Source organism: Argopecten irradians, chromosome 11, assembly GCF_041381155.1.
Source record: "Argopecten irradians isolate NY chromosome 11, Ai_NY, whole genome shotgun sequence".
Classification (NCBI taxonomy): Eukaryota; Metazoa; Mollusca; class Bivalvia; order Pectinida; family Pectinidae; genus Argopecten; species Argopecten irradians.
The window spans coordinates 19,340,212-19,366,784 of record NC_091144.1 but is presented as its reverse complement, the minus strand read 5'-3'; the positions used below and the strand labels follow the sequence as shown (position 1 = coordinate 19,366,784).

General features: G+C 34.4%; 1 protein-coding gene across 1 annotated transcript; it reads left to right on the top strand.

Annotated features, from left to right (window-relative positions):
- The first annotated feature begins 69 nt into the window (after positions 1-69).
- Positions 70-24,679, top strand: LOC138334916 (ribonuclease P protein subunit p30-like). Its single transcript, XM_069283772.1, has 11 exons — positions 70-290; positions 6,198-6,274; positions 6,572-6,628; positions 6,875-6,949; positions 10,495-10,560; positions 11,039-11,128; positions 13,327-13,443; positions 14,667-14,696; positions 15,652-15,689; positions 19,700-19,779; positions 24,401-24,679. The coding sequence occupies exons 1-11, from the start codon at positions 206-208 to the stop codon at positions 24,625-24,627; spliced, it is 942 nt and encodes a 313-aa protein (XP_069139873.1). The 5' UTR covers positions 70-205; the 3' UTR covers positions 24,628-24,679.
- Positions 24,680-26,573: the final 1,894 nt, after the last annotated feature.

Genomic DNA, 26,573 nt, shown 5'->3' with positions numbered 1-26,573 from the left:
CGGAATTATCATGCGATTGGTTCGGTTAATATAATCCTGCTCCATAATGTACTGTTCAGCATTCTTTATTGATATCATAGAATCGACGTCTTCAATAAAACGAACGAATAATAACATCAAAAAATAATATAAACGTTTAATGGAAAAAAAATAATTCCGGTTTCCGTTCTACCTGAAGTTTAGAATTTCAACAATAACTTCCGCTATGGCAGCCTTCATGGATTTACACGTGAAATATTGCAACAATGACAAAAAGTCTCTTAAAGAAAAACTTTGTCAAGCAGAAAGATGTAAGTATACCTTCTTTGTTTGTCGAACATTACAAACTGATGTTTCATCATTTGTCTACAAAAGATACGAGTAGGAAGGATGCCAAACAGGTTAAAAGGTCGTAGTCTACTTTCACTTTCAACAGGTTGGGCACAACCCTGCATATGGGTAACCGTTACCCATTTGAGTAACAGTTACCTGTTTGCAGTAATCAATAAGTTACCCAATAGAGTAATTATGTGAAAAGAAAACGCATAATGTTGTTTTAAAATTTATTATAAAAAGGGCGTCATAATTTTTTTAATGCCTTACAACTGATCAAAGACTCTATGTTTCTGTGGGTGAAATATCAAATTCTGTTGTCTAACTTTGTTGTAAGACGACAATTTAGGTGCTCTCCATTGACTTCAGTGTATAGCTATCAGAGCAATTCAGTGCAAATGTCATGGTTGAATAAGTTTTACCTGTGTTCCATTTTTAGCACCATAGTAAGCAATGAAGGTGGTTTATTTTGTGACTTTTACCAAAATTGAGACAATGAAGTTTGTCCCATTTTAATCAATAAAGTACTGTGTTATGTTAGTAATGGTGCCATGTCAAAATTATTATGACCTTTTTTGATAAAAAAGTTTAAAACAACTCCATGCATTTTTCTTACACAATATTTCTCATTTGGGTAACTTATTGAATTCTCAAACAGGTAACTGTTACTCAAATGGGTAACTGTTACCCATATGCAGGGTTGTGCCCAACCTGTTCAACAGACTTTTACCGATGTAATGATATTTCACATACTTTTTTTAACTAAGCCCATATTTGTTATGACTAAGTACTACTATTTTTTTATTTCAAATACAAAATTTATTTTCTTACTAGTTGATACATGTACATTTTTAAGTATATTGATTGATTTACAAAGTTTTGTTCCATGATATACAGGTAGGGCACATGTAAATTTATTGCTATTATAGCAATATATTTACACTTGCTAGGCTAGTTCACTATACGCAAATACTAGCCGATTTTGTTTACCATAATTATTACTGCATGGTAACATTGAACTTTGAACTTGCGTATGAAAATGTTCAATGCAACATAAAGGGGCTACTTTTTTTAAAAGAAACACATGACTTTGTTTACATTTTGACGCAACATTACGTGTATATTGTTGTTTTTCATTGAATTTTGAAAAAATGTAAACAATACATATATGATACAAACATTTTTTAAATTAACAATTGTATAAAGAAACAGCAAAAAATATCCCGACCGGGGCATCGTGCAGTGCTTTCATTTTTGTTAAAAATGATGGATGTCAAATGTAAATATTACCTCTGTGTATGTGTCCTACGATCGAGTCTTTGGGGTTGATGGGCGTGAGACCCTCTGACAGAGGTCAGTTATAAACATATTCTCTTGTCTTTGTTCTTTGAGAATTTAATCATGTGTATTATAAAATATAAAACATGCACCGCTAGTAATCCACATGTTGACAGTTACGTGTCACCACAAATACATTGTATCCATCGAACACAAGTAAAGTTGTTCAATCTATCGATGGCGATGGATCTAAGTGTAGATTATATAATCACATGGCTCCTATCCTCAAGTCAGACGACAATCGCAAACACATAGAGCTACTTGAACATCGGTGTTTTGACAACTTCGGCAAACTCCAGTGTGTAAGCGTGCATCAGCTTCGCCTCGCTGCACAATAACGGTCAATGATCGCGAGTTCACACATGTGGCCAAGTTAAGATACTTTATGTTATTACGCAATATCTGAACTTTTAGCAAAATTGAATATATATTTAAAGTTTTGAGGTGATTAAAGGGACAATTCACTCAGGGACAATTCACTCAGGCTAATACTGGCTAATTCTTTTACATAACCAAGAAGCAAAATATGGCATAAATGTATTGTTTTACATTTCTTATGAAACATATGACATAAATTATTGACAAATTCCACGTCAATGTTTAGTATTTTTGAGCCCACCATCATCAGATGGTGGGCTATTCAAATCGCCTTTCGTCCGTGGTCCGTCGTCCGTCCTTCCGTCCGTCCGTCCGTCCGTTAACAATTCTTGTTACCGCTATTTCTCTAAAAGTACTGAAGGGATCTTTCTCAAATTTCATATGTAGGTTCCCCTAGGACCCTAGTTGTGCATATTGTATTTTGGGACTGATCGGTCAACAAGATGGCCGCCAGGCAGCCATCTTGGATTTTGATAGTTAAAGTTTGTTACCGCTATTTCTCAGAAAGTACTGAAGGGATCTTTCTCAAATTTCATATGTAGGTTCCCCTAGGACCCTAGTTGTGCATATTGCATTTTGGGACTGATCGGTCAACAAGATGGCCGACCAGCCGCCATCTTGGATTTTGATAGTTAAAGTTTGTTACGGCTAATTCTCAGAAAGTACTGAAGGGATCTTTCTCAAATTTCATATGTAGGTTCCCCTAGGACCCTAGTAGTGCATATTGCATTTTGGGACTGATCGGTCAACAAGATGGCCGCCAGGTAGCCATCTTGGATTTTGATAGTTAAAGTTTGTTACCGCTATTTCTCAGAAAGCACTGAAGGGATCTTTCTCAAATTTCATATGTAGGTTCCCCTAGGACCCTAGTTGTGCATATTGCATTTTGGGACTGATCGGTCAACAAGATGGCCGACCAGCCGCCATCTTGGATTTTGATAGTTAAAGTTTGTTACGGCTAATTCTCAGAAAGTACTGAAGGGATCTTTCTCAAATTTCATATGTAGGTTCCCCTAGGACCCTAGTAGTGCATATTGCATTTTGGGACTGATCGGTCAACAAGATGGCCGCCAGGTAGCCATCTTGGATTTTGATAGTTAAAGTTTGTTACCGCTATTTCTCAGAAAGCACTGAAGGGATCTTTCTCAAATTTCATATGTAGGTTCCCCTAGGACCCTTGTTGTGCATATTGTATTTTGGGACTGATCGGTCAACAAGATGGCCGCCAGGCAGCCATCTTGGATTTTGATAGTTAAAGTTTGTTACCGCTATTTCTCATAAAGTATTGAAGGGATCTTTCTCAAATTTCATATGTAGGTTCCCGTAGGACCCTAGTTGTGCATATTGCATTTTGGGACTGATCGGTCAACAAGATGGCCGACCAGCCGCCATCTTGGATTTTGATAGTTAAAGTTTGTTACCGCTAATTCTCAGAAAGTACTGAAGGGATCTTTCTCAAATTTCATATGTAGGTTCCCCTAGGACCCCAGTTGTGCATATTGCATTTTGGGACTGATCGGTCAACAAGATGGCCGACTGGTGGCCATCTTGGTTTTTGATAGTTAAAGTTTGTTACCGCTATTTCTCAGAAAGTATTGAAGGGATTGTTCTCAAATTTCATATGTAGGTTCCTCTAGGACCCTAGTTCTGCATATAACATTTTGGGACTGATCGGTCAACAAGATGGCCGACAAGCAGCCATCTTGGATTTTGATAGTTAAAGTTTGTTACGGCTATTTCTTAGAAAGAATTGAAGGGATTGTTCTCAAATTTCATATGTAGGTTCCCCTAGGACCCTTGTAGTGCATATTGCATTTTGGGACTGATCAGTCAACAAGATGGCCGCCAGGTAGCCATCTTGGATTTTGATAGTTAAAGTTTGTTACCGCTATTTCTCAGAAAGCACTGAAGGGATCTTTCTCAAATTTCATATGTAGGTTCCCCTAGGACCCCAGTTGTGCATATTGCATTTTGGGACTGATCGGTCAACAAGATGGCCGCCAGGTAGCCATCTTGGATTTTGATAGTTAAAGTTTGTTACCGCTATTTCTCAGAAAGCACTGAAGGGATCTTTCTCAAATTTTATATGTAGGTTCCCCTAGGACCCCAGTTGTGCATATTGGATTTTGGGACTGATCGGTCAACAAGATGGCCGACCGGTGGCCATCTTGGATTTTGATAGTTAAAGTTTGTTACCGCTATTTCTCAGAAAGTACTGAAGGGATTTTTCTCAAATTTCATATGTAGGTTCCCCTAGGACCCCAGTTGTGCATATTGCATTTTGGGACTGATCGGTCAACAAGATGGCCGACCGGTGGCCATCTTGGATTTTGATAGTTAAAGTTTGTTACCGCTATTTCTCAGAAAGCACTGAAGGGATCTTTCTCAAATTTCATATGTAGGTTCCCCTAGGACCCCAGTTGTGCATATTGCATTTTGGGACTGATCGGTCAACAAGATGGCCGACCGGTGGCCATCTTGGATTTTGATAGTTAAAGTTTGTTACCGCTGTTTCTCAGAAAGTATTGAAGGGATTGTTCTCAAATATCATATGTAGGTTCCTCTAGGACCTTAGTTCTGCCTATTGCATTTTGCGACCACCATCTTGGATTTTGATAGTTTAAAGTTTGAAAAGCAGAAAAAAGAATTGTAAGTTTGAAAAGCAGAGAAAAGATCCCTCTTTCATTTGTCAGACATAGATCAATCTTTGGTGGGCGCCAAGATCCCTCTGGGATCTCTTGTTATTTTTATATTGTAATTGCAAATCGTTGATCAACACGATTAAGCAGGCCTACAACAAGATGTACGCCGCTGTACCCATATCCAAGCCAAAGTCAAATGCGTTAAGCAAATGGACTACATAGCCACGTTTGAGGTGATAAAATGATTTTTAGGCAAGATAATTCACCTAATAAGGTAAACACACTACTGTCAGAGCGATTCGAGCAGTTCTAGACAAAAGTAGCATTACTCTACGAGCAAGGGACAGGGTTCGGCATACAAGATGTTTGACCACAATTAGAATGGCGGACAGCGAGCGAGTTTGCACATTTCACACGCATTTCACCACCATGGGCTTTTCTGGCATATCACAGTAAAACTGACTGATCTAATTTCCATTAGAACTGGATTTTTTCTGATATATGTACAAATTTTAATGTTCTCTTAGACTGAATTGTCCCTTTAAATAAAATTATCTCTGAAATTTACTTTATTTGTTATGTTTATTTTACACTAAAATATTGCACTTTTTTGTTGCCACGGATGAATAATTCTACCTTACGTGAAGAGTCATATAAGCTCCTCCCACTTTTGACCGACTTTTATTGAATAATTAAGTCACTTTAAAATGACGATTTTATTGCATAAAATATAAATAAAAAGTCGTGTGAGTGTAAATATGGGGATTTGTTTTTGTTTTTATGTTAACCATGCTTGTATGGAGCAATTCCTCTAAGAATATATTCAATAGAATAATGCCATAAAAACGAAATCAAATCCCTATATATAGCTATAATAGCTATTTATAGCAATACAAAACTAACGATAAACAATATTTTAGAAGATAAAAATGCTTCCGCTCAAAACCGACTCCTGACACTTGTAGTGGTTGGTTATAACGATCATTCAAACATATAGAAAGCAGTTTTGATAAGGTATGATTAAGCTTATTAATTAATTATTGCTCTATTGTTTCGAAAGAAAAGTGGTTGCTTATGCTGTTCAAATGATCCTTAAACACATTCCCTGCAAGTTTCAGGAGTCGGTTTTGAGCGCAAGCACTTTTATCTTCAGAAATGTTGTTTTTTGCTAGTTTTGTATAGCTATAAATAGATACTATAGCTATATGTATGCATGTACATCTTCATTATGTACATGTACTTGACATTGTATTTGTGCCAGGTACTTAAGCATACAATGATAAACAATATGATTTGACATATACTATTGTATGTTAATTGAAGTACATGGAAGAAATTTATTTGTTAAAAAAATGAAATGTTTCCCGCCTCGTAGTACTTTCAAAATAACAGGTTTTCTACTAAATGTGACAGATAAATTGAAGGATGATAGCGACACATTTAAACTGTTGAAAATGTTCCTCACACGCTTTCTCGCGCATTGTATTTGTCTTTTATAATCATCGAATGAAATATATTTTCTTCCAGTGGGATATGATGTAGTGGCCATAAGCTGTTTTGTTGAGGAATTACAATCCACATCTAAAGGGAAGAAGAAGCAGAATGTGAGAATAAATTATTTGTTTCATATTCAACAAAAAGAAACCAGACTAACAAATAATGACACATATGAATAATGTAACTAATTTTAGCTTAATCTTAATAGATATCTGTAATTAACTAATTAGATATGACTTCATATGATTTATTGAATACATTATAGTCAATATAAAATATAAGAGGAACAGAAAATGTTTAATGTAATCCGAAAGGTAGAAAATTCAGCTGGATATAAATAGATAAATAGATACTTCTAGAATTCCTGATTTTGTTTCCCTGATTCTATATCAACCTTTTTTCAGCAATCTAACATTCCATTGCCAGTAACATTGAGTGAGGATGACCTTAAAGATATTAAGGTAAATGTTCCTGCCATGTTTGTATTAGTTTCTTTTCTGTTTTAAAATAATAGCTTGATTTTTACCCTTAATATTCTTTGATTTCAACTACAAGAGTCAGTTATGTTAAGAATTGTCCTAGGACAAGGCAATCAATACTTTCTTTCTTCATTGAGTAAATTAACCTACCATTAACCATCAGGGAATCATAAGATGATATGACTTTTGTTGTTTATCGACCAATAAACCCTAATTTTTTCATTGCAGTGGGTTAGGAAAGCACCTCGTCAGCTGTCTAGAATCTCCACAGTTATAAGTGATGCTTCACAGACGCATAAATTGGTAAGTAAACAAGTAATGACACACATTTATGACTGTATTCATATGAACATTAAAAAAAGAAAAATTATGTATAGATTTTTGACTGCATGTTGACACTCCTAATTAATAGTTCAATGTCGATGTGAAAACTTTTTAGATTTAGCTGCCCAAACATTCTTCTTTTGGAGTTGTAATTCTGAAGATTTTCAGGTTGCATAAGGAGATTAGAAGAAATTATAGAACAATAAGATTGGAAATAATCTTACATAGATACAAGTGAATGTATTGAAATAAAGAAAAAATATAATTCAATTTTAGATTTAATGTATTGTGTACCATAGCTGGTTTGTTCTGCTGTCTTCAATTTCATACTATGACCCAAAAGAGAAATACAGAAAACAGGAGGATTTTGTGATGAAAAGTTAGATATATATATATACTGTACAAATAAATGTAAATATAATAAACAAAGAAACACAATTTAGCAAAGGATGCCAATTTGTTGACTTGTGCCCTATCCCGGCCTTGAACTCACAAGCTACAGCACCCAATATTGCCTAGCCATACATGTGCCTTCTACCAACACACCAAATCCACGTGCCCAAATAAGGACGTTTCTATGATGGAGTTAAAGTCGGTTCGATATGCTGACATGATTACTGTGGAAATTGTCAAATTATACCTTTGGATCAACAATACATGGTACATATGATGTATTGTTTAGTAATACTGACATATCAAAGCATTGTGTTTCTTTGATATTTTATTTAAATGTACATTTATATATACATATATACATACTTAAATTGTCATTCATGTCATTTATAAACATTTTTATTTGGTACATGTATCCATCAAAATTTTAAAAACAAATTCTAGCTAATATCTATAGAAAGATTACAGAGATCGTTAATATGGTACAGTACACTGAGATTAGTGAAATGGTTTATGGCACACTTTTTGTTATGCATTTTGTACTAGATGATATTTTATAGACATTTTTAGCCCACCATCATCAGATGGTGGGCTATTTAAATCGCCTTTCGTCCGCAGTCCGTCCGTCCGTCCCTCACTCCGGCCATCTGTCTCGTCCGTTTACAACTCTTGTTACCGCTATTTCTCAGAAAATACCAAAGGGATCTTTTTCAAATTTCATTTGTAGGTTCCCCTAGGGCCTTAGTTATGCATATTGGCATTTTGGGATCAATCAGTCAACGAGATGGCCGCCAGGCAGCCATCTTGGATTTTGATACTTATAGTTTGTTATCACTATTTCTCAGAAAGTGCTGAAGGGATCTTTCTCAAATTTCATATGTAGGTTCCTCTAGGGCCCTAGTTGTGCATAATGCCTTTTGGGACTGATCGGTCAACAATATGACCAACCGGCCGCCATCATGGATTTCATTGTTGAAGTTTGTTACCGCTATTTCTTAGAAAGTACTTAAGTGATCTGTCTGAAATTTTATATGTAGTATGTTTGAAAAAGTTTGAAAAGCTGGGAAAAGATCCCTAGTTCCATTGTCAAACATAGATCATTCTTTGGTGGGCGCCATGATCCCTCTGGGATCTCTTTTTAGTATGGAGTATGACATTAATATTTAAGATGCTCAACCGCTGACAGATCATAAACGATAACTATATGCATCATTTGAACAATAATTGGTTTTTAATAGTGAAAATATATGTCTCTTTAAAAAATGATATGAAATTTGCTTTTGGTGCATGTGCAATCAGTACTTCATTTATATAGGACATAGTGCCACGTAATCTTTTTTGACACTATTCATTAATTTTGCTTTTTTTTATCTGGAAGTAAAATTAAAAACTCAAACTTTTCATTGCCAATGGTGTAAAAGAAGCTTAAGTAACTTTTATAACTGAAGAAAAATACTTATTCGCCTGCTTCTGTTTTGATAGAGAAAAAACCCCAGCATTTATCAGCTCTGGAGCATCTTTAATGTTTGCTTTGATTAATTGATATTGGTATTCACAAGAAGCCCAGTTATTGATGTTTTTGACACTGGGTGTAAACAAAACACTTGGATATGTAATAAAATGTGCTGATAGTCATGACTGTCAGTAAGAGTGATCTCCCTTCTACCCAGTGTTCGTGTTGCCACCAACCAGTGGATAGAAGTAAAAAAAATATTTGATAGTACAACGATATATTTTTGGTTCAAAGAAAAAAGCAAAATGTATTGGTAAAATGGGAAAAATCAAATGACGAATCCATGAAGGGTTATTGTTATATATTAACGTCTTTTGTATTTGACTTTTATTTGTGAAGTAAAGATACTTATTCTATAGAAGAACACATTCCTGTCAAGTGCCTATAGGCTAGCTACAAGGCCAAGTCTCCAGCATGGAGACTTGGCCTTGTAGCAGTCTAACAGATTCAAAGAACTATACACTGTCACATGAATGACAAACACATCACTACATTTAACACTATGCACCAACCACGTAAACCTGACCCGCTCTTTTCATAAAGTTAATAAAGTGGAAATTAATCTGTAGCCCCTACTTCAGGATTGAAAGTTCCAAAACTTACCAGGGTCGGGAGTTTCCAATAATATTGGTCTAATTTTTCAAAAGTTCTTCCTGGAATTTATTCGTTTTCTGTACCACTCTGCTTCATATCAACAAGTTGGCAGTAGTCACGTAGTTAATATACAGTGTTAAAAATAAATGTTTGGATCAATAATAGGTTCTTGTTTGCTCTTTATCATATATTTCATACGTTCTTTGAATAACACCTCCTCTGCCGATCATATCCCATTCCAATCCAATTAACAATTAAACAGAATCAAATGAAAGTAAAGAATATAAACTATAAAACCAATATTGTACTATATCTCCCAAAACATATACCGCACTTCATTCGACCTACACACCGCCAGAGATTTAAATACTATTTAAATCTCTGACACCGCATTCAAATTCGTAAAAAACATTTCCTATTTATTCTGAAATTCATACGCATATGTGTAGTCTTTCATCAAACTGATCAGGGTTCGATTCCATAGATTTTCCATTGTATCTGTTTCATTCAAGCCAATAGGTGTCAAAGTATAACATCGTTTGCTTTGCTGTCATTGCACAAATAAAGTGTGTTTAGAGTATCTATACAAAACATGTGTGTATGCAATATTGAATAATAGTGATAAATAAAATCATTCATACAAACGTTAATGTTAATCTTAACCTACTTTTATAACCACAGTCAAATTTAAGCGTAAATGCGAAAATCTGTAAATTTTGATTTATTAGTGCGGATATAAATTACCGCAGTTCGGTGGTTCAATACCTGGAATACCCTTTTACAAAATTCACCGCTGTACATGAATTAGCGATTCAAAGTCAGCGCGAGAAGCGTTAAAAATAAATCTACCACTGAAATCAGTACGTTTACGGTAGTTTTCGGTATGGAAACTCCTGAAACGGTTGTTAATCTCTGACCTATTCGCACAATGACAAATCCTTGGGAACACTTCTCACCAGTTAGCGGGTTGTTGATATCGCGGCCAGCAGCTGAAGACTGACGTGTGCTTTATGGTTCATTTCAGAGTCAAGAGGAAGTCCAGAAGTTTGATTTGGTGGCCGTTCAACCTACTTCAGAGAAAACGTTCCATGTGAGTTACTGGTTATGGGCGTTGGTAGCATGTCCAGCCGCCTAGTAATAGTTATCAACTAAAGCCTAGAAGAGTTATATGTTAATTAAGTGTAGTTCCCATTGAAGAAGCCGTTCTGCCGACGAACAAAATTAATTATTGGGTTGGTTTCATGATTGGTATAGAATAAGTGCCATTGAAGATACAGAAATAAATCGTATATGTGGTCACTATGAATTTAGACTAAATAACACACCTTTGTTGTTTCAAGATTCTGAATTTAAAATGCATTTGACACTCGGTAAACATATTCCCAAGTACGCATCACAACTCGTGATCAGTTATCTGATACATGTAACTACCGTAGGTTGTTTATTTGAGGTGAAGTACGTTATTTGGTAGGCTGCGGTATATACGTGTTGTTTCTCCTTGTAATAGTTGAACTCCTGCCAATTTTATAGTTTGTATCTCTATGTGAAAAGGTGTGATTCTATTTTAGCTAGCGTGTCTTACTCTTGATATCGACATCATCATCATTGACGTGACTCAGAAATTACCATACTTCTTCAAGCGACCTTCAGTGAATACGGTAAGATGTATTTTATGATATGTTCTCCACAAATTAAATCTACTAATGCCATTGTCTCGAACGTAAAAAGAAAGAAGATAAAGTACAAATGTGACTAATTAGATTTCCATGTGTAGTGTCCTCGGCGCCTCCTTGTATTCCTACGAAGGCCGTCTTGGTCGGATAAATGTGGGAACTCTTTATAGGTTTTTACATCTCGTTGGTGTAGAAGTAATGATGCTTACATATTTAGCTTGATCACACGCTATACTACATGACACCTTCTACATAGTGTAATAGTGTATATTTCACCTTGACATGAACAAAAAATGTACAAAAATACTCATTTTGAAATAGATGGTGATCTTGAAATAGTATGTTCATCATGCAAGTAAATCGATATGGTTATGAAAAAGAAATTATTTTTCGGTCATGCTTAAAATATTTAGAGCTTTTGTAGTTTAGACTTTGAATTTCAGGTTAAGGTTATGTGTTGTCATGTTATGTAAAGTTTGTAATAACCCTGTCATTGAAGCTCGGTTCTTTATTCATTATATTAAATCAAATGAACAAAATATCATGATTTTGTAAAGATGTTCAGGAAATTGGCAAATGACAATCCTTTAACGACAGCTAGCTACCGCTCCGGGTACTAATTACCGGATCCAAATATGATGTATTGTTGTAGTTACATCATTATTCGCATAAGTTAATGTTACCTTGGTGAATATTAGCTGTAATATATATACCTCTCAGGTAGAGAAAACGTCAGTTTTGTTCGATCGGTTGAGCATAAGCTTGAGGTCGATATAGAGCGTAGACACGGATTGAATTTATAATAATGATAATAAATTTCATTAATGAACGTACCTCGCATTTAAAAAATACATACATACTAATGTTGAAGTCCCACTATGTTTTTAAAAGCATAACTTAATAAGCTTGTTCCCCATTTTATGTCCATTATCTTCCATGTCTTAGTAAACCACATTTGTTCATCTGATTTCAAAAACAATTTTCATGATATCAAACATAACTGCTTTCGAAACGTCGGATTATCTCCAGATGGTTTGGTCCATTTTGTAATGTTTTGCTAATTTCATGGCGTTAGCGTTCCAGGACTTCTCTTCCCTTGCTGAGCATCTTATATAATTGCATGCACTTTATTAGATACGTGTTCTGCAGTAGTAGAAATAGCAAGGAAGATATTTGTTGAGTTTGTTCATTTGTTCACTTATCATAGGCATTCCAAATTGCAACTGACAACGTTTCTTTAATCCTCAGTAATTCCAGTTTTATTTCATGTTTCCGTTGTAAAGTAAATGGCCACCAAAGGCCTACTTAGATTTTTTATCTGTTGTTTGAAACGTTTACTTCCAGATTAGAGGGAGCGGAGGTGAAGTGGGAATAATAAAGAATATCATTACTAATATGAATGTTTGTCAAATTAACCATTGTATTTTAATGCTATCGGGAATGGTTTAAGGATGGGAGTGATTTTACTGTAAACGAGACGAGAATACAGTGTATCCACCGGTATCATTTTTATCGTATCCACCTTTATTATTTGTTACACAGTTTGTGAGTGACCATATACGGAAATTTATTGGGTATATCATAAACTTGTATCGAGCGAGGTGAAACCTCATATTTATAGTAAACATGTACCCAATATTTTTCCTATCAGGTCACTTACAGACTGTGTAACGAATTAATCCCGTCGAAGGCCCTTTTCATTAAATAACCGCATAACGCATTATATATGTATGAAACCAAAATTACTCATAACTACGTTGCCATGGTCCTTTCTGTTAAAAAATCCTAAAGCAGGTTGTCGATTTTGTTTTGAATTTGAAAGTGGTAATCAACGTTAACATTCACATGTTTTGTTCCCCCTCTCTGAGTGCCGTCGTCACAAAGCATTACTTTACCGCCATCTTGCTGCCAATGACGTTAGGGGCAAAGAACGATAATTCTATCGGCGAAAACAACTATACCTTGGATATCACGTGACGTCATTTTAACTAATAGAAATACAAAATTCTTATCTGAAGCGGTATAAAATGTTTTTTCGTATCCCACGGTATACGGTATTACCCCTAGAATAATATTTTTCCTATCCACCTGCAAAATATTTTTCGTACCCTTGGTATTATATTTTTTGGATCCACCAATATAATATCTTTGTGTCCACCTGTATACTTTTTCATATCCATCAGGCCATTGAAAGAGGTATCCACTTTGAGATACAATACGGACAGGCCGTCATGGACAAGGGTATCCGGGTAGACATGATCCACAATACACAGTCTTTGGTGTCCGTGTGCAAAGGAAAGGTATGCTGTAGATCTCGGCTGGGAATTTTCAGTTTATTAGTTGGCCCAGTCTGATACGGTAGTAAAAGTAACGTAACACATCACCATTACTCGTCCATATTTTATATTAGCTATTTTACAAAGACCTACTAAACAAAAATAGATAAGTTAAAAGGACTGTTTAAAAAACTACAGAGAAAGATCTTGATAAACGCTTCTGTCATTTTATTCATGAAATAGGAATCGTAGATTCTGACATAAAGCAAACGTTAAATGTTTTGCAAGACACACCAAATATTTATAGTATTAATCAATTTTAGCTCATCTGGTCCGAAGGACCAAGGTGAGCTTATGCGATACCGCGGCGTTAGGCGTCCGGCGTCCGTCCGTCCGTCCTTCAACAATCGACTTCTTCTACATAACCGCTGGCCGGAATTTAACAAGATTTGACTAGTAGCAACCTTATGGACCACTGAAAATTGTACAAATGGTCGGCCTGAGGGACGGAGCCAAAAGGGTCAAATTTGCTATTTTCATAGAAAGGACTTCTTCTTTATTTGAAACTAAGCATGGGATAGCACTCATAATGCAATGATAGCATCTTTATAGGGTGGGGATTCAAAATTGTACAAATGGTAAGGCTGACCCTCCGGGGGCCTTAGGGGCGGGGCCAAAAGGGGAGAAATTGGCTATTTTCATATAAACGACGTCTTCTCTGAAACTAAGCATTGGATATCACTCATATTGTATTGGTAACATTTTTATGGAAAGTGGATTCAAAATTGTACAAATAGTGGGGGGGGGGGGGGGCGGGGCCAGAAGGGTCAATGTGGCTATATTATAATAAATGACATCTCCTCTGAAACTAAGCATTATATTGCACTTGTATTGCATTGTTAACATCCTGATGGGGCGAGGATTTAAAATTGTACAAATCGTGGTGCTGACACCCGGGAGTCTGAGGGGTGTGGCCAAAAGTGTCAATTTGGCTTTTTCCATAAATTCGACTTCTTCTCCATAAACTAAGCACTTGATAGCACTCGTATTGCAGTGTTAGCATCCTTATGGAGTTGAGATTTAAAATTGTACAAATCGTGGTGCCATTTTCCAATTTTGCTATTTCAAATTGTAAAGTTTTTTTTTAATGAAAATTACGAAAGGTGAGGGCCAGGTGAGCGATACAGGCCCTCTGGGTCTCCTGTCTATGAATTAAATGAAACACTTTTTTCTGGTTATATTTACAGAATGTGATCTTATCAAGCGGGTGTGAAAAGGTACTGTACCGGCTTCCGTCGCATGGGTATATCAATTATGGTCTAGTCATTTGTCTTAAACACATGGTGTACTTTATTTTTGGTATACTAGTAATTTAAAGCACTAAGTTGCATTGCCCGAAGGACTTTGCGGACTTAATTTGCCAGTTTATCGAAAGTATCAAGAGCTATGCGCCCAACGAAAACATTCTTCCTTTTCTTTTGCAATAACTGCAGCTTATATTAATATATAACAATTCGTTCAATTTGATTAAATGTTGAAATATCTTAAAGGTATACTCAAGTTTGATTACTTCTTACATTCTATTTCCTTTTGCCTTTTTCGTGAAATTCCCAAGATACATTTTAATATATACCCTACCTCACAAATGTTTATGTACAAAAGTCCTTAAAAACGAATGAGAAAGAAATCTACTAAAATAACGTTGAATTGATCAGACTTTATAAGCGAGACAAACTCTGGTATCACCAAGAGAGTCAGGCGTATGAGATTGTAGTTGATAAGTTTAAGATCAGATATATTTCTATGCGTGCTATTGACAACTTATGAGAACATTTCCCTACTATACCATGTATTTATAAAATGTATGGTGTACAACTTGTACACTTATTGAAATTAGAAAGGAAAGACTTGGACATGGAAACAGTTTTTGTCGTTAATGAGTAACGTCCTTTTGTGCACCCTTCATGTTTGCAATAGTGGCATTCTTTTCTTCGAAACTGTGGTGTATTTGTACTGTGTTCTGCATGATAGTAGTACACATTAGTTCGATAGAACAAGGAATATGCTCGGATCGGGAAATATTTACTGTTCACATAAACCCATTTCGGATTATCATTTCAGAGAAATGTGTATAACTTACAAGATTTAAAAATAAGAAATTCGTGTAATTAAGAATTATTCTTTGCCAGATATGAACCTTTGATAATGACTTTGTTCCTTCTGGTTTTGCAGGCATCTTCTATCCGAGGACCATACGACGTAGCCAACCTGTATCCTTTAATATTATTTGAAATTTGAGACATCCTTATGATAATAAAAAAACAGCATTAATTAACGTCACAATTGTCGAACTTCAATGAGTTCCAGAAATAGCGATTGCAAAAGCGAGAGATTAAAAATGAAGTTTTTGGGCACCGATATTCGAGGTTACATTTAAATTGTGATAATGAGAAAATTGTATCAATTATCAATTAATGACATTACGTGTTATATTTGTTTTGGCTAAAACTTATCATTATTACCACCAAGATTAATAATTTAGGGGTTAATGATATTTATGATTGACCTGTGAGATATTAACTTGCGTTTTTATACCGCCGACTCGTTTTCAATGATTAGGACGCGATCAGATCTTCTCTACACCAGCTTGCATGACGATTTCATTTGATAATCTAAACGGAATGGAATTTAATTACATAACTGTCGCATTAAACGTTGTTTATCAAACAATTGAATTATTATTTTCTTGTTTTGTACGATTTTTAAAGTCCCTCTCCCAAGTAAACATGATTAATGTTTTTTTCACGTGAAAGAATATTTATAAAGACTTAAATTCGTAATACAAGTATCGTGAATCAATTCACAATAGCATGGCGTCGTTGCTCACTAGCTGTTATTAGTAAGTTTAAAAAACCAGTCATAGAATTGTTTGTTTAACCTGATCCTATAACATTACACTTTAAATAGTTTTGTGTGTTAATAAAGCCACACATAAGACACTGAGTATTTGTATATTACACCAAAAAGCCAATGTAATACCTTGCAATCTGCATTAAATTACGAAGCCAATTATTTCAATTAGGCAAAGTTAATGGCAACGACATTAGGAAAATTAACGTGATTTGACAAATTCGTTGGGAACGAATAAACACAAACTCGTTATTGATGATCGTTAAAATCATGTGTGTTCTTTACTGTCATGTCATCCCTTGTTCAGACCCACTCCTTCAGAGTGTGGGAGTACTGTCGATAACGACAATACTAGATGATTCACAACGACTGAATAAAATAACTGCATTAGTCAATCAAGGATTTATTAAATCATGATTGAAAGTTGAATGTTATATCTCCTGACAAGATTATTTGATTTCATTATTGCTGAAAGAAGGTGTATTTAAGGTGAATCTATTTTAGTGTTGTTCGCTAAATTACATTCACATTGTGTTGTTACAAGCTTCTGTATCGGTTTTTGGATAAAGACAGGTGACGTAGTTAAGAATTGATATAGCTGTGTTTATAAACACATTATTCACTAATATTTATTCCGTCTTTGAATGATACAGATTTAGCTCCCTTGCGTATAGGTATCGATGGTTGCGTCATTGGTTTCTGAGCTCAATTAACGTCGTTTTCTCAGAAAAAGTATGACCTCGCAAACACATGACGTCACAATCAATACCTACCCGCAAGGGCAGATAACTGTAATATGCAAATACAGAATTTTAATAGAAACATTACGGAAATGTGTTAAAAATCTAAAGAAAAAAGTAGTTCTTGATATCTATTAATGATGGAAAACAAGGTTACGTTCCATGCATAAGCTCTACCGACCCTTGGGCCTAAACTTGTTCGTTCTTTTTACAATCAAGTAAGCTTTTTAGCATTATTTGTAGTGATGGTAAATGGAGATATTTGTTCGGTTGACAATAGAATAAAAAACTAATTTCAGTATGCAAAACATATTATATTAGCGTTAGAGGGTATCTTACCGACTATTTAAAGTTCCATAGTATTAGAAGTACTGAGACCAATTGTTTACAGCAAATAACACGTCGATTAAACTTTTTAGTTAATACATTTAGCAAATAATGGGAGTAAAATATACACTCTTTATAACTTCTATCCATTCGCAAAATATTAACCTATTCATAGCGTTATTAATGCTAGCCGGGTTTAAATACGGATTGTGTAATAATTCTGGGGCTATCATCAGCAAATCTGCACACTTAACAATGGCTTGCTGTATGTCATTTCTCTGTTTATCATTGGACAAATCATATCGGTAGCATTAGTTTCTCCAAGGATGTATCGTGGATTCTTTATAACCGGCCCAAATCTAGTTTATTCCAGGGATATTTTTTAACAAAAATTGTATTAATATTTCCTTTTTATTGACTCATTCTCTATCTAGTATTCGGTGAAATTTACCATATAAGCGTATTGACCAATATTAGGAAATTTACTTTGTTTAATGACAATCGTACTTTAGGTCATTTTTTTAATTTTGAAAAAAATGTACTGTCAAGAGGTATTTAGTGGAATATATCAGTACGTTTAGGAACATCAGTCCAAAAACATTAAATGTCAAATACCGACAGCCTGTTGTGTTTCATAGATTCGCTGACCGTATTACTACATGTACGAAATTCCAATGTCTTTCGTAAGATAACACGAATGATATAGCTGTTCTATCCAAGATAGAACAACAAGATTTAATAGCACACGAAGCTAGTCGAGTAACATTACATTATCCCAAAGCTAGATTATTTATATCTATATAACGATTTTACATATATAAGTTAAAGATCCTACCATACTGAAAATTCTCCACTATTAATTTTCTGTTTTGAAAGACTATATTGACTACGTACTTAAAAAAAGTAATACTAGTCTATGTTCGTGAAATTCGGAGCTTTGATTGCATATGTTGTGTTATTTCTTTCTAAGCCGGTTATTGTCAAGGAAAATGTTTATACGATATAAAATTTCATATGTAGCACAGCGGTTTAAAAGTCTGTTTTGTAATATTTCACTCCAAATATTACTCGATAGCAATGAAAATATCATTTCCTGCCTAACGATGGTAGAATCGGCGTAACTTTTATGTTGTATAACATTATTGCTAAGCTGTATCATGCTTTGGCAATATATTGACATTTTTGATGAAATCCTCTAGATGAACTCCTCTTTAAGATAGTGACACAGATTGCTAAAAAGTTATATAAAATGGATTGAAAACACCGATGAGACAGCACGTGTAGAACATCGTTACTCCTAGAAGATGATATCGGGTACTTTATGACCATTTAAAAAAGCTAATTACGCTTTGACCTGTTTCCTTATCATCGGTATATCCCACGCTAATTTGTCTTTGGTTGTCAATAAAATGATTGTGTACATATTACACGGTTATGTGTGGGATTAGGTTCCATTATGGTAATGACTGGCTATATGGCAGTATATCGCCTTTAAAGCCATGAATACGCTCTCAAGTGCTCTACGTGCACCGTGATGGACATTGTTTCTGAAACATGTCGTCATTTCTATTGTGATACGGTTTGATTTGATGAATATCATGTAATGATTATCAGTAAATAAAGGTCGTCTATGAGATATTCGCTTCAAAACTGCATTTCTGTAATACATACAATGTATTAACAACATTTATTTTTTCATATAGAATAATGTTATTTTGTCATTTGTGAAATGTTATATTCTGGTGAGTTTACTTTACCATGGTTTGCGTTTTTTGATGACCAGAATCAACGAATTTACATTCCAAGGAACTCGGGTAAAATTGTTATATTTAATAGGTGCGTGTTTGTAGTATAGTTACTAAAGTGATATTCACAAAATAATATGAGAGATAGTTTTAGATTTTAAATTGTATCACATGAACCGTCAGTTCGGTTTGCTCCGTTAAAATATGCCAACATGGGTTGCCTTCCTTGTATAGATATGGCGATTACGTCGATTTCGAGTGACCAAAACGACATGGATAAAGTACGATTCTCAGTCGATTAGTTCCACCTTATAATGCTTGGATACTTTAGCCTGATATTGACCACGTACTTTACACTCATTGTTTCGGTATCTCCAAACCCCCGTGTTAGTAATTTTGTCTTATTTCCACGTTTTTCAATTAGTAAAATTATGATTATACATATCTTGTTTTGTATGATAAGCATCGAATTTTATTTTCGAACATAACTATCTCTATATACGATTTTGCTGATCACGATTTTATTCCTGTAATAAATGTGTCCTTAACCAGAACAAGAGCTATGCTATTCGGCATGACACAGGCACAGGGGAAATCAGCAGTCTGCAGAAACTGTCGAGCAGTCTTATTCCATGCAGGTAAGAAAAACATAAATAAAAAGAAGCTTCAAATTTTACAATTTTTTATATAATGATATATTTTAATTTCATTCCTTTATTTCAAAAATGGAATAATTGTAAATAATTCAATTTATTTTGATAGTATATGGGCTGTAATACACTGTATCAAATAATGTTTAAAAGTGAGTGTGACAGAAATTAAAGCTGTTTTATTACCATGTAGCAGAAACAAAATAGAGTTGTTGGGTGCGATGCACTAGTCAAAACCACATGTACGATGTTATGCAATTAAAAACTTATCTCTCAATTTCTAGTAATTTTTTACTCGGTACGTAAGATAAAAGACGATAAGACGATGTTAAGTACTTAGATATCTTCAGAATGTTCTAACAGGTAGATCCAATCGCAATTCTATGCAGTCTATTTTTAATGATGTACATTTGTCCCGTTTGTATTTTTGACATTTTTTTGACAAACACTTTCAATTCAATGTGTTATACGTGTCAAAATTAAAGGATAAGTTTTTGAATTTTAGGATTTCTAAAACGTAATTCTATTGCCCGTCCAGTAGAACCGTTTTTGAACAAAGACATTCTTCGTTGAAATAACATTTAAATGCCTTATGTATTGCCCTAGATGAAAGAATAGGCAAAATTCACTTTACATAACAAGGGGGCTTGAAATCAGCACTACTTGAAATATCGAATTTCTCAATAGAGTGATGAATTTGAAAAAAGATAATGATAAATTTTGTAAGGTGTGGTTAATTTGTACATTATTTCCTAGCCCTATCCTGGAAGTGGGAAATTACAATACCATAAATTGGTACTTCATATCCTTTCCTTTATTGATGGCATGGGTCTCTTTCAAATAAGAGTCCGTTGGATACCTCTTGTCAACTTAATACCATTTATTTATAACTTTGGATCGTGCAAGAGGCCATTCTATCACTGGTACTGAAACTTTGATATATCGGCCATTGTTTTAGTTCCTTACTCGTTCAGCCTTTGGTATTGAAGTCGTTCGGTACAGCTCCCTTGGATCTCTATAACTGTTTTTTTATCAGCGTATCATCAGTTCACCGTATGATTGATTTGGTTATGTTATGTATATAAAGATAATTTGATTTTCACATTCAAGTGTCGAACTGTTCTGTAACTTACAACTGTCAACAATACAAACATAAAATAAGTAAAATTAATGTTAGATATTTAAATCGTGCTAATAACGTCATGGATATTTATATCGGGCTACTAACGATGATAAAAATCAATCTCTTCATAGGTTAACTTTTACATCTCTTCATAGGTTTACTTTTACAACAACCTATGAAAACTGCTATGATAGCGAGCACACAAGTTAATCAGTAAGGAAAACTCTCAACGATAGGTATTACGTACGCTTTGTTTAAAAAACTACAAAGACGCGAAGACCAGGTGTTTCTGAATGTCACGTGCTTTAGATGTTGCATTCAAACAACTAGGTAGGCATGTCTGCAATCATAAAATGTCCGTGTTTATTAAGCATTGATGTCACTATTTTTTAATTTTATCGGGGTATGAAAAAAAAATTGTTTGCAAAATGTGTGAATCCGCGTAGCGGATTCTTATATATATATATATATATTCTTATATATATATATATATATATATATATATTCTTATATTTTTCAAATAGAGTATAATTAATTTTATACTCTATTTGATAAAATGAAGTATGTTTAAATGTAACATTACAGTGTTTTTTCAAGGGACTCTTTTTTCCGAATCAATACGCAACGTCAATGTCTCTATTGTGACGTCACGATAACGTCGGGGTTTCGCGCCATTCTCGGATTTTTTTTTCATAGTGGTATGCAAAAAAAATATTGGCCAATCAGAAAGCCAGATTTGGTATGAAAACAAAGAAAAATTAATTATTGTAATATAAGATCGTGTTTTGTTATAGAAAGATTTATTTGGGACATAAAACACAAGAATAATATCGCTTCCGTCCCAAAAAAGGTGAGCGGGAACTTAATTCCTCAACGACACCTGTCGTGTACCGTGAAGTATCAGGTTGTTGCTTTCTCATAATAGCATCAGGATGAATGAAATGAAACTGTTGACACTTGTACATCAACGAACATGAAATGTGTCTTAATTTACATTACGCAAGGGCATGCAATAGATCTTAACGAGAACATGGTGCCGACAGTATAACAATCACAGAGTCTTCATTAGCCTCCGCCCTTCTAAATCTCCGTTCTTAGTTCTTTTGGCAGCATTTGCAGAAATTTTAATTGCTTGCCATGATAGTTAGAATTCGTTTGTGTTTATTGTACCAAAATCGGATTACCTATCCTTGAATTAAAGGAATTAAGAGAAATCTGATGAATCGTAATTATAATGTGTTTATTCAGCACTTCTCAATCAAACAGTCCACTTTTACAAAGAGGACGTTGACAGCACCGTACCCAGCATTATGTTTAATTGACATTAACATGATTTTAGTGCATGTATTGCTGTCAATCAGGTTTTCTTAACCTGGGAGGGTCCGTTTAGGAGAAATCTCTGTTTTTCTGTTATCTGCCCTCAGTCCGTGTTATTTCCATCTTCTATCTCACGTTCCATTTCCATGGTGTTATCAATTCTTTTCCTTAAGCAGTGATTGATGATATTTGGTATCCGTTATGGATGTTTACTATGTGACCTGAAAATCAATCCGAATAATTACATCTCGATATTTGTTCATGTTGGCGTCTTAAATTAAACACGACAGGAAACATGGCGACGTCTTATTCCGTTTTCCTTTCATGTTCTCACCTGAATTGAACATATTTTTATTGTCAAGATTAATATTGAGTCCAACCTTGGCAGCCCTTTAAATATTGATAAATTTCAAAATGAATAAATGTAGTTTAATCCAGGAATACTTTATCCAATAGAAATCAGTAAGAGGTTGAAGCTTTTCTAGTTTGATTTTAGTGTTTGTAAATAATGACATTAACAATTTTCAGTGTTTCATTTTCTTACGTGAAGCTGACACTGAAGGATGTATTGTTTACCAGGATAGACAACTTAGTCCATAATACAGTGTATATAACTGATTGAATCTATAATGATTACCTTGATCAAAATAAAACAGTAAATACTAAACTTCTCTTGTTGTATTATATACTCACACAAACTTCTGATAATCTTTGTGATATAAATTAATGAAGATATTCAAAGATATGCGAGTCGTTTCATTTACTAATTAGTCGGACATTGAGATTTCGATTATGAAAACAAACGTTGCACTAGATTGAATCTTGTAACAAATATGTGTGATGTCGATAGCAAGGATAGGTCGTATTTTATAGGTATTTGTTTGTTTGTTGATTATTTTAACGTCCTATTAACAGTCAGGGTCATGTAAGGACGGCCTCCCATGTATGCAGTGTGTGAAGTGCGAGGTGCGTGTTTTGGGAGACCGCGGTATGTTCGTGTTGTGTCTTGTATAATGGAACTGTTGCCCTTTTTAGTGCCATATCACTGAAGCAATTTTATAGGTAACCTATTGTGAAGGCTTAAGAAGTTGTTGCACAACAGGAATTATGAAATCCGTGTTGTGTTCTTTATTACTGTTCATCGTCTACTCATAACAGTGTGAAGTCATCTGACATTATACGCCACCGACATGTTTATTTAATTTACCAGATAAAAGGATAATTATAATGCTGTCGCCCGTCGGCGTCGGATTTCCACCAAAAGATATATATGTTTTAAGGCTTAGAAGACCATAAGTAAAGATATAAAAACTTTCTAATTTGGTTTGTAAAATTTTAATAGGTTTAGGAGTGATATTATGACAAAAATAATGTGGAAATTGCGTCTTGGCTTCTCGCTGACCGTGTTTTAACTTGTGTGTTTTGCACGGAAACTCACTTAAATCAAAGCTTTCGGGGAAAGATTTTTAAAGGCTTATAAGTCAGTAAGTACTACGCGCGCATTAATACCTCAATCCACCTGTATGGGTTATATCCATTAGCTGATAAGGAGTGTTGTTATATAAGGCAAAAAGAATGTGCAAAAAAACTTTAGGTTTTTTCAATCTTAATTGTATTCTGGACGGAGGCAATTGAGCATATAAAATCATTTTATTGTTTTAAAGACAACGATCATAAGTCACCTAACGCGATATGAAAATTAACATTTGATTTGTTTTAATTAACTTGTCGAGAAGGTGATGATAGTGTAGTATTAATGATAAATTAATAACTTTTGCGATTCTACCAAATGACCAATCTCGTTTTACATTACCATTTTAAAAATTAAGTCTTTTCGGAAAGGTAATGGGCCTTTAACTTGTCCCTGATGATATTTCTTTAAGTTTTCTTGGGTTTTTTAAAAATTAAATTTCGTGTTTCGAGTACTGTAAACCAACTTATTTTCGCTGTGTCGGAATTTCTTGCTACATGCCTAACAACATATGCACGCCGATTTCACTGAACGATTTAGAATAATATGATTCCGTTCTAGCATTGCTTGAAATATTTTCATGGTATACGCGTTTCCCAATCGTCCCTTTAACTCACGAAATTGAGCTTCTTTCGAAAGTTGACTTTACAGTATTTTGACTATCTGTCGGATCTGTATAGTGTTATTCTGTATTTCAGAATCGAGACGAGCTTGCAAGTCAACGATGAGTTCTCTCCCTATCACGAGTGTTGCAACCACACCCAATTATACAGGCAGTGACAAACAACCTTCTGAAAAGGCAGTGAAAGCCAAGGAACAATTTACCAAAATACATCAGGATACATCAGATGTGACGTCAGTTAAAGCCAAAAGAATAGACAGTCTTGTGGAAGATGGCCCTCCTGGGAAGAAGCTGAAAACATAAGTTTAAATTTTGTTATAGAAGAAATAAAAAAAAAATACATTTTACAGCAATTTTCTTTTTGTGTCATGAAGTATTTTATGTTGAAGTTTGTAGCTCCAAAAGAGTTCATAACTGTACAGCGATATTAACGTTATATTTTATTGTCTATCTGTCCGGATGTTGTTTCCAGACGAAAACTTTAGATCCGAAATGGATGTTGATGAAATTCAAACAATGGTAGCTCATGTAGAAACACAGCTGGTGATTGAACTAGGGTCAAAACGTCCAAAGGTCACTTTCAAAAGATGCATCTTTTCGGAAAAGTTTTCAGACAAAAATTGGAATTAATGGATTCTGTTTTAATTTCATACAATTGTGCCTTATGGAGTAACTTCCTGGGATAGAATTCGGTGTCAAAAAGTCAATTACAAAGGTCATTGTTACTGAAAATATATTAAAGTTAGTGTAAAAGCATGCGGGGGTCTGCGACAGGCATATAGTACTTGATCAAACTCAGAATGCTTTCTAATATCAATTATGATATCAGAGTATGTATCTCCATGTTCTAAAAATCAGTTACATAACAAACAAGTGTGGGATTCCTGGCGTTGAAATGTGTGAATAATGAATGCTAACGTTTATTTCGCTGATTTGCCGGCAATTAGAGCTTGGCACCGGGAAACAAAAGTTGACCTGCGTTATAAAATTCCAAATTTTAATGAGTTTAAGAATAGTATGTTAACGGTAATGATAACAAGTAATGATTTATCTGTCAGGAAACAAATGTCACCAATAGAAACATGATCTGTGATATTGAATAAACGTTGTCATGGAACAGCGTAGGCTGGAATACAATTTTACGACTACCTATAAATGAGAAGAAAAAGCGTTGCGATATCAATGTCATGATAACGAAACTTATTATCTATCAATGATTCGCATTTTCCATAATGTAAACAATTAATTTTAATTCGAAAAGAAGAACCTACAAATTCAGCATGGAGGTCTCGTAAGCATTGTACGTGTTTTAATGAATCAATATCATATATATGTACTTCGGTCATTGTTCATGTAGAAGTCACTAAAGTGTATATGATAGAGTAGGCTCAATTTGAGGTTGAAGGTTAAATGTCAATCGTCATGGAACACCTTAATTAATCTGCAACTATGAAATGTTACCAAATTTTCCATCTTTTTGTCTGGAAACATAAAATTACATCAGATTTCCAAAGGAGTTTGGGATACGTTGACATTTTGTGGTCTAAACAACATGATCATTGATCTCCATGACAACAATTGTATACGGTATAGGCTTCTGAAAAATTTTGGAAGATATTTATTCATACGATGTAATTGTCCTGTTAGGGTTTACTTTACTGTTATTTGTTTTCAGTGCCGCTTTTCTTAAAAATCTTAAGTTTTAATTGCATGCTCATATAGCTTAAAAATGCTTCCAGATTGTGAGTTAAGTTAAAGAAATCGGTCACCAAGACTTGTTCCAAAGATCTACGGTCTATGAAACGAATATTCAAAATAACAATTATTCATCATATCTGATAGAGACGGAATTCAAACAAAAAATGAAGTAAAACATTATATACCAGTTAGTGTATTGACTGAGATATGGCAAATCAATACGTCAGTGCTGGTAAGACACTGAAAATAACAATATAATTCAAAATCATAGCGTCGCTTGGCTTTTAAATCATTTTTCTCGTATATCAAATAACATATGTCATCAGCGTCACTTCCGCGTGAGAGTGATATTGACAAAGAAACAATATATGAACATTTCAAGTTTCAGCAACTATTATGATGTATTATATAATGACGTTACATAATGCATAACATTTCCTAAACATCCCTAAAGGATTCCTAGACATGTGTCTATTATATGAACTGTAAAAATTCTGCCAACAAAGGAAATTGCCTTGATATATATCAATTACGTTTAAAGTATAAATAAA

What these genes read in the sequence shown, in the direction of transcription:
- LOC138334916 (XM_069283772.1), top strand. Translation starts at nt 206, where the DNA reads ATGGCAGCCTTCATGGATTTACACGTGAAATATTGCAACAATGACAAA. An exon ending in CCATACGACGTAGCCAACCT is followed by an intron (nt 15,690 to 19,699) that starts GTATCCTTTAAT and finishes AACCAGAACAAG; the next exon opens with AGCTATGCTATTCGGCATGA. An exon ending in AGCAGTCTTATTCCATGCAG is followed by an intron (nt 19,780 to 24,400) that starts GTAAGAAAAACA and finishes TCTGTATTTCAG; the next exon opens with AATCGAGACGAGCTTGCAAG.